This window comes from Scyliorhinus torazame, chromosome 18, assembly GCF_047496885.1.
Source record: "Scyliorhinus torazame isolate Kashiwa2021f chromosome 18, sScyTor2.1, whole genome shotgun sequence".
NCBI classification, from domain to species: domain Eukaryota; kingdom Metazoa; phylum Chordata; class Chondrichthyes; order Carcharhiniformes; family Scyliorhinidae; genus Scyliorhinus; species Scyliorhinus torazame.
Genome location: NC_092724.1, coordinates 150734338 through 150744107, shown reverse-complemented (window position 1 = coordinate 150744107; position 9770 = coordinate 150734338). Strand labels below are relative to the sequence as shown.

General features: G+C 50.3%; 1 protein-coding gene across 1 annotated transcript in view; it reads right to left on the bottom strand.

The window, feature by feature from the left end:
- Positions 1–4882: 4882 nt before the first annotated feature.
- Positions 4883–9770, bottom strand: part of tk1 (thymidine kinase 1, soluble) — a 40425-nt gene continuing 35537 nt past the window's right edge. The window contains exon 7 of the mRNA XM_072483593.1: positions 4883–8764. Within this exon, the coding sequence (XP_072339694.1) occupies positions 8564–8764 (201 nt within the window). The 3' untranslated portion in view covers positions 4883–8563. The remainder of the gene's footprint in view (positions 8765–9770) is intronic.

Genomic DNA, 9770 nt, shown 5'->3' with positions numbered 1-9770 from the left:
CTGCTTAATAAAGTCTTCAATTGACATTACCTCAACCTGCCTCGCGTCATATTGACGGTGCTACAATTTATTAAGCAGAATTTAAATTGAAGAAAACGACGTGGGAACATGGAGCTCCGAATCACCCTGGAGTGCCTGCGCATCGCACCCCAAGCAGCTAACTCTGTCTCTATCTTCAAGCACTGGATAGCATGCTTTGAGGGCTACCTCCGAACGGCCCCCGGCACACCGACAGACGAACAAAAGATGCAGGTCCTCTATTCCAGGGTGAGTCCTGACGTCTACTCCCTTATCGAGGATGGTTTCACCGGTGCCATCGCCGCGCTGAAGGATATCTACATCCGGCCCACCAACCAGGTTTTTGCTCGTTACCAGCTCGCCACACGACGGCAATTTCCGGGGGAATCGCTGGACGAGTTTTATAACGCCCTGCAGATCCTGGGTCGAAACTGCAACTGCTCGGCGGTAACAGCGAATGAACACACAGAGCTCCTGGTCCGCGATGCATATGTGGCAGGTTTGGCCTCTTCCCAGATCCGCCAGAGGCTTCTGGGGAAAGAATCTCTGGGACTTACAGAAGCTCGGGCCCTGGCGGCATCCCTCTATGTGGCCTCGCGTAACGCCCGCGCCTACGCCCTCGACCGCACTACAGCCCCTTGGGCTCCGTGGACCCCCGCTGCGGTCGACTCTCCGACCCCCCCCCCCCCCCCACCCCCGCAAACCTGCGCGGCCGAAAAACCAGACCAACCGGGGGGGCCCCGCTGCTATTTTTGCGGCCAGCCGAAACACCCTCGGCAGCGATGCCCGGCCCGTGCGGCTACCTGCAAAAGCTGCGGGAAGGGCCACTACGCGACGATGTGCAAGTCCCGCGGGGTCGCCGCTATCTCCGGGGAAGAAACGGGACCACAGACCCAGCAATCCATGTGTGACCAACGGACGCCGCCATTTTGGACCCTGGACGCCATGAGGGAGAGATGGGCGCCGCCATTTTGTCCACCCCCGACTGCGCTCGATCCATGGATGCTGCCATCTTGGCTGAAGGACCCCGACACAGGCGGCCACATACTGCCTGATTACGATGCTCCACTTCAACAACCACGTCTGGCTTCGACGACCCTCGACCAGTCGCGACCCCGGACTGCAACCACTACAGTCCTAGTGAATGGCTATGAGACGCCACGTCTTATCGACTCTGGGAGCACGGAGAGCTTCATTCATCCGGACACGGTAAGGCGCTGTTCCCTCGTAATTCGGCCAAGCACCCAGAAAATTTTCCTGGCGGCGGGATCCCACTCCGTTCAGATCACGGGGTTCTGCATCGCTAACCTAACGGTGCAGGGGAGGGAGTTCCGAAATTACCGTCTGTATGTCCTCCCCCCATCTCTGTGCGCCCACACTCCTAGGGTTGGACTTCCAATGCAACCTCCAGAGTTTAACATTTAAATTTGGCGGCCCTATACCCCCACTGACTGTCTGCGGCCTCGCGACCCTCAAGGTTGAACCGCCTTCCTTGTTTGTGGACCTCGCCCCAGATTGCAAACCCGTCGCCACAAGGATCAGACGGTACAGCGCCCAGGACCGAGCATTTATCCGGTCCGAAGTCCAGAGGCTGCTGAAGGAAGGCATCATCCAGGCTACCAACAGTCCCTGGAGAGCCCAGGTGGTAGTTGTTAAGACCGGGGAGAAACAGAGTATGGTCATCGACTATAGTCAGACCATCAACAGGTACACTCAGCTAGATGCGTACCCTCTCCCCCACATATCCGACATGGTCAATCGGATTGCACAGTACAAGGTCTTTTCCACCGTGGACCTCAAGTCCGCCTACCACCAGCTCCCCATCCGTCCTGGTGACCGCATCTATACTGCCTTCGAAGCAGACGGGCGGTTATACCACATTTTAAGGGTTCCATTCGGCGTCACGAATGGAGTCTCGGTCTTCCAACGAGAGATGGACCGAATGGTTGACCAGCACGGTTTACGGGCCACGTTCCCATATCTCGACAACGTCACCATCTGCGGCCACGACCAGCAGGACCACGATGCCAATCTCCAAAAATTCCTCCAGACCGCAAACGCCCTGAACCTCACTTACAACAAAGAAAAATGCGTGTTCCGCACCGATCGTCTAGCCATCCTGGGCTACGTAGTGCGTAATGGAGTGATAGGCCCCGACCCTGAACGCATGCGCCCCCTCATGGAGTTCCCTCTCCCCCACTGTGCCAAAGCCCTGAAACGTTGCCTGGGCTTCTTTTCTTATTACGCCCAGTGGGTCCCCCAGTACGCAGACAAGGCCTGTGCCCTAATCCAGTCCACTACTTTTCCCCTGACGACAGAGGCATGCCAGGCCTTTAGCCGCATCAAAGCGGATATCGCAAAGGCCACGATGCGCGCCATCGACGAGTCCCTCCCCTTCCAGGTCGAGAGCGACGCATCGGATGTAGCTCTGGCGGCCACCCTCAACCAAGCAGGCAGACCCGTGGCCTTCTTCTTCCGAACCCTCCACGCTTCAGAAATCCGCCACTCCTCAGTGGAAAAGGAGGCACAAGCCATAGTGGAAGCTGTGCGACACTGGAGGCATTACCTGGCCGGTAGGAGATTCACTCTCCTCACTGACCAATGGTCGGTTGCCTTCATGTTCGATAATGCACAGCGGGGCAAGATCAAGAACGACAAGATCTTGCGGTGGAGGATCGAACTCTCCACCTTCAATTATGAGATCTTGTATCGTCCCGGAAAGCTGAACGAGCCATCCGATGCCCTATCTCGCGGCACGTGTGCCAATGTACAAGTGGACCGTCTACAAGCCCTCCACGAGGACCTCTGCCACCCGGGGGTCACTCGTTTCTACCACTTTCTTAAGGCCCGCAACCTCCCTTACTCCGTCGAGGACGTCCGAACAGTCACCAGAAACTGACAGATCTGCGCTGAGTGCAAACCGCACTTTTTCAGGCCAGATAGAGCGCACCTGGTTAAGGCCTCTCGACCCTTTGAACGCCTCAGTTTGGATTTCAAAGGCCCCCTCCCCTCCACCGATTGCAACGCGTACTTCCTGAACGTCGTTGACGAATACTCCAGTTTCCCTTTCGCCATCCCCTGCCCCGACATGACAGCGTCCACGGTCATTAAAGCCCTTGGTACCATTTTTACACTGTTCGGTTTCCCCGACTATATCCATAGCGACAGGGGGTCCTCCTTTCTGAGTGACGAACTGCGTCAATTCCTGCTCAGCAGGTGCATAGCCTCGAGCAGGACGACCAGTTACAACCCCCGGGGGAACGGGCAGGTAGAAAGGGAGAATGGAACGGTCTGGAAGGCCGTCCTGCTGGCCCTCCGGTCTAGGAGCCTCCCAATTTCCCGCTGGCAGGAAGTCCTCCCGGATGCCCTTCACTCTATCCGGTCCCTGCTGTGCACCACCACGAATCAAACGCCTCACGAGCGCCTCCTCCTCTTTCCTAGGACGTCCTCCTCTGGAACGCCACTTCCGACCTGGCTAGCAGCTCCGGGACCCATTCTGCTCCGGAAACATGTGCGGGTGCACAAGTCAGATCCGTTGGTGGAACGGGTGCATCTCCTTCACGCCAACCCGCAATACGCCTATGTGGAGTACCCCGATGGCCGACAGGACACGGTCTCCCTGCGAGATCTGGCGGCCGCCGGAGCTACCCACACCCCCCCCAACGCCAATCACCACCTCCTCACTCCCGCCGGTTCATCCCGCAGCCACCCCCTTCCCGGGGGGTTCGGTTCTCCTCCCAGGAGTAAGGACACAGGAGTAAAGACACAGCGCTACGCTCCCAGAGTCGACGGGACTCGAGCCAGCGCCATCACCACCATGCCCGAGACGATTGGAAAGGACGACCAGGGCACCCATCCGGCTCATCGAATCACTTTAACTCTCAACGTTTTCAGTTATTGTGTCTTGTTATACTTATGGCATCATGCCGACCCTGTTTGGCCCGTTGAAGCGATAATTTTGTGTTTTGTTCAAAGTTACGGCACAGTACCGACTCTGTAAACCCCTACCACCATCCCGCCGGGTTTTTCTCAACAAGGGGTGAATGTGGTGGTATGTATTAGGGGTAATACAGTACACCACGTGTCGACAGGCTATTGGTGGAGGGATGCCAGGTCCTGATAGGATCTGCCACCTACTGGACTCCACCCAGAAATGCCGGTATAAGAACCCAGTTTTTCCCTCCATTTCCCTCAGCAGCTACATTCTGTAACCACGCTGCTGGGGTTAAAGTTCTGCTTATTAAAGCCTTCAAATGACATTACCTCAACCTGCCTCGCGTCATATTGACGGTGCTACACCACTGTGCCACCGTGCTGCCCTGGCTTTACCTCTTTTGAACGATTTTAACTATTTTGTACTTTTACCTGTTGTGAATGTGGAGTGTTTCCTGTGATATGTGCTGATCGTAATTTCAACTGTATCCTTCAGCATGGATGAGGGTCTCAAAATCTGAATTACAAATTGTAACATACTCAAATTAGTTTGGCAAGCATTCCGTTTTGGTCTAATTAAAGAATTGTAAATTTGGAGGCCTTTGTGCATTTTTATAAAATGTTTACATAAATGACCGGCTCACAAATCCCTCATTTCCCCTACCCTGTAATCTTTCAGTTTACTAGTGTCGGCTGAGAACAAGAGTGTTGAAGCCACAGGAGCAATGAATGCTGACATGAACCATCAAATTCCATATTCTCAGCACTTTTGGGCTTCTTTCTTTGCAGATAAAAGTGCAATGTAATATTATTATTGATATTCCACTGTTTCTCTCCAAATAATACAACAGCCCCTGGCTGATTTGATTAAACCACACCAGACTAATGCTGATCTTCGAGTGAGCTTGGTTAAAATTTCCACTGTCACAGATTGTGAATAAAATGGTTCCGCTTTTATTGACTCGCTATTACAATGGTGTACGTGAGGTAATTTTAGCCCAAGACAATTTACCAGAATAGAAGTAGAAGGTAAATTAAATGGACTTAATATTTTTCTCCTAGACTACCCACAAAGCAGTGGCGCCTAGCTTTGTTCCAAATATGGGCATGCTACTGTTGTTGCAAAGCCTTCAGGCCACAGCACATTACCTGCAAGGTGTGCAGTCTCTGATGTGTTTTGCATGGAACCTGTGCACTGCCTCTGGAGAGCTTTGCCTAGCTTCTCTGCAACTGTTTATGGATTACGCCGTAGGGTCATGCAGTTAGTACTGCAATCACAATGTGTATTTCCTACATCAATTAACAAGCTGCTATTTGATCAGCACTTAACCAGTCACATGGGAGCAGCCAAATCAGTCAGATTATTTTGCAGCTGTATTACATTGTTCGGAGTTCAGATAGTTTTGTGTTTTTACACTATAAGGCCTTTGAGCTGAAGGGGAAAGAAAACCAACAGGTAAAAAGACTGGCCTCTTGTCGAAATGTACGTGGAGAACTGTGCTTGAGCTGGGAGGGGCAATAGCTTCGCTGAAGCTTATCTAAAGCTGGAGAAATTTAAATAAAAGGCTGCAGGCAACTGTTTTCAATAATTTGAGACATGGGAACTCGAACAAATTAATGGGAGCAAGGTGTGAAATTTTACACATGCATTCCAAAACAGCAAAGCTTTGCACATCCCTGCACTGTGGAACTGGGGTTTGGATAGAACAATGGACAATCACTCAGACAGATGTTCTGTCTCTCTTTTCAGGAGCTGTCTTTTGTTCTCTACACCAAAGAACATTGTAAGGCCTTTCTCACCCTCAAGCCTGGTCTAATATCATCACTGATCTGTCAGCAAGTTTGCCAAGTGAGATCTTCACCCATGACTTTGCTGAACACAAAATCAAAAAGTAATAATCTTTATTAGTGTCACAAGTAGGCTTACATTAACACTAATGAAGTTACTGTGGAAATCCCCTAGTCGCCACAATCCGGTGCCTGTTCGGGTACACTGAGGGAGAATTCAGAATGTCCAATTCACCTAACGGGTGCGTCCTGCGGGACTTGTGGGAGGAAACCCCTCGCAGACACTGGGAGAACGTGCAGACTGCACAGACAGTGACCCAGCGGGGAATCGAACCTGGGCCTCTGGCGCTTTGAAATCGCGTATAGACTGCTCTTCACATGGATATGGTCACTGTAGGCCTGGAGCTGTTTTGAAGTGCATGCAGGATTGAACACCAGTCGTGCAACTGTGACGTTTTTGACTGCAGTAATCCTGGTGTTAAACCACTGTCAGAACAAGAATCATCAACAGAAAATACTGGACAATCTCAGCAGGTCTGACATCTGTGGAGTGAGAAGGGAGCTAATGCTTTGAGTCTGGATGATTTTGTGTAAACCTGTAGTAGTAGAATGGTGGGAGCAATAAGTTATAAGCAATAAGGATGTTCCAAAAACTTTACTCAAGTTTAAAAGATAAATTTTTATTTTTTTTCTCTCTCACTCGGTCTCTCTCTGTCTGTCTCTCTCTCTGCCTGTCTCTCTCTCTCTCTGTCTGTCTCTCTCTCTGTCTGTCTGTCTCTCTCTATCCCTCTCTGTGTCTCTCTCACTCTGTCTCTCTGTGTCTCTGTCTCCCTCACTCTCCCTCTCTGTCTCTCTCTCTCGCTCTCCCTCTCTGTCTCAGATACATTTTTATTACATAGCTAAAGTTGTGGGGGCGAAACCCACGCAAACGCAGGGAGAATGTGCAAACTCCACACGGACAGTGACCCAGAGCCGGGATCGAACCTGGGACCTCGGCACCGTGAGGCTGCTGTGCTACCCACTGCGTCACCGTGCTGCCCTAAATTCTACTCCTCTAAGTGACAGTGCTAAAATAGATTGGTATATTCTGAGCATTGACAGTAGTTACTGAGGTTTCAGATTGCCAGTAAAATATTATCATCAATGCTCCAGCTCCGATTGCAGCGAAGTTACCAACATCTGGGGCTGCATTCTCCCAAAATGGGATTATGACCTCATGTCCCCACGCTGGCGTAAAAACGCTGATGTTCCACTCTGGAGTCTCCTCAAAAAGATAAGCCAATTCACGCAGTTTTAGCTGCGGATACGGGACCCCGTATCACACAGCGGTGGCCTCACCGACCGCCACGGCGGACTTGGACCGTGGAGGCTGCTGGAAAATGTAGCGCCTTCCCCCCCCCAATCGGCCGCCCGCCCGAAGATCCAACCGGCCCAATCTGTCCCCCGCCACCTAGAAGGCCCCCCTGGTCCCCGATCCCCTCCGCCCCCCACCAGGGCGGTTCGGACTGAGCCCACAGCCACTACGCGAGGTTCCCGAACAACAATAGGTGGTTAGAACCACGCAGTCGGGAACTCGGCTGGTTGGGAGCGGAGAATCGCTGGGCGTGCCTCTGGCAATGGAGTACTCAGGGAACACGCCGATTCTCGGGTCCCAGAGAATTGCCAGACACCGCCGGGCCTGATTTCGCAGTGTTGCCAGACACTGCCCGGCCTGATATCGGCGTGAAAGTTGATTCTCCACCCCCACGCCAAACGAGATTTCGGCACAGGGCTGCAGAGAATCCAGACCCTGGCTTTTGAAGCCATGGCCCTCAAAATATATGCCCATAATACCAAACCTTTTGTAAGGAACACAGTTACAGTAATGATTTCGCAGTTGAATAAATATGGTGGTTAATAAAAACAAGGTTTCTTTTTCCTTCAGCACTCTACACAGTAATTAATGACGGCCCTACACTCCAGCAATCGGTAGCCACAAAGTTAATTATTTCCAACAAAACACCATGAATCTTGTCACACTAAACTGCATTGGAATACCAGCTAAAGATCACATTGGGGACTGGAAGGTTTTCTTTTTGTTCCTGTTTCAGAGCTAGTAATTATTAATGATTGTGGCCACTGAACTGTGCTGTACATTTCCTGTGTACATTTTAATAAACCAGACTGAGTAACTAATTAGAAAAAGCTATTAAAAATATAAAGTGTGCATCTATAATTTTAAAAACTAACCATTAGCTGTACTGCTGCAGCACGTCTTTGGGATAGGGGAGGGGGCATTCTCATAGATTCTGTTCATCAATCCAGTGACTGCTGGAGGGTGCGTCCATTATGGGCAACAGGTAAAAGGATAATTTAGTTTGGTAGCTGACAATCATAGCGTAGACTCACATGGAGAATGAGCAGGGTAGAAGAGAACAGAGCCAGTACTTCGGTCCCAGTTAAAATGCAACCGGAGTGAAGCAAAGGGACTTTTTGCAGATATTGAACTAATGCAGTGAGTATAAATATGTATGCTGCAGTTTGCAAGCAAGAGAAAAAGACAAAATGCTGCTTTTACCAATCCCTGTAACATCTTCAGGCTCCAACCAGTCCCCAAAGGAAAGTGCAAGTGTGGAAGTAGGGAAGAGGGCAGAATTAACCTCGACTGTGATGTCTCTACACTGTAACAACTTGTCCAGAATCGCATGAGGTTCTTTGCTTGGGGCTAAGTGCTGAAGAGTTGTCAATGGCAGAGGGACCACACCCAATTTAAGGCAACACCTTAGAAGAGGAGGAGAGAAAGTTTGGGGATAGTGGGTGGGGGAAGGAGGATTAACTTCAGGAGTTAGACGTGTAGACTTTCAAAGAGTTTTCTTTGTGGTTTGCTTTGCTGGGTGGAGATGAGATGTTTCAAAGCTACATGTTGATCAGTTCCCTCTTCTTCACTGTTCTCTTTATTACTCCCCATATCGAACAGTTTATCATTCGCAAAGTAGCAGGACCTGCAGGTTGCTCGGTACATGTCAGTTCCACCAATCACTTCCACCTGACGGGACACAAAAAAAAAGTTACTAAACTAAATCATGCAGAGAACATAGCAAGCATTTATTGCCCATCACCAATTGCCCTCGGGAAGGTGATGGTGAGCTGCCTTCTGAAACCACTGCAGTCCATTGTAGGCACACCCACAGGGCTGTTGGGGACAGCGTTCCAGGATTTTGACCCAGGGACAGTGAAGGAACAGCGATATATTTCCTAGTCAGGATGGGGAGTGGCTTGGAGGGGAACTTCCAGGCGGTGGTGTTCCCATGTGTCCACTGCCATTATCCTTCTAGATGGTATCAGTCATGGATTTGGAAGGTGCTACCAGAGGAGCTTTGGTGACTTCCTGCAGAGCATCTTGCAGATGTTACACACTGCGGCTGCTGTGTGCCGGTGGTGTGGGAGTGAAAGCAAGTTTCAGTGACATTACCATCATCAAAGTATTTCCCCTTAAATTGGGGGAAAAAAATGAATTGGGTACTCTAAATTTATAAAAGAAAAGAAAAAAATCAAAGTATTTTCCCAATTCATTATACCCAAGTTATCCTCATACCTTCATAATTGTCTTTATTCAGATTCAGGACCCTATGTTCAGAATGAACTACATCGCTTTCAAATTCAATGTCAAATTATCACATTGTGTCACTATTTCCTAATGGCACCTTTGTAGCAAGGTTATTAATTAGCGTTTCTCATTAGATAATACTAAATGTAAAGTAGCTCAATCCCTAGTTTCTTCCTCAAAGTATTGCTCCAGAAACCCATCTTGTACACACTCCACATCCTCCACGACATTAGTGTTTACCCAGTCTACAAGTAAATTGAAGTCCTCCATTATTATTGTATTAACCAGGACAGCACAGTGGCGCAGCGATTAGCATTGCTGCCTCATGGCGCGAGGTCCCAAGTTCGATCCCAGCTCTGGGTCACTGTCAGTGTGGAGTTTGCACATTCTCCCCGTGTCTGCGTGGGTTTCGCCCCCACAACCTCAAGATGTGCAGGGTAGGTGG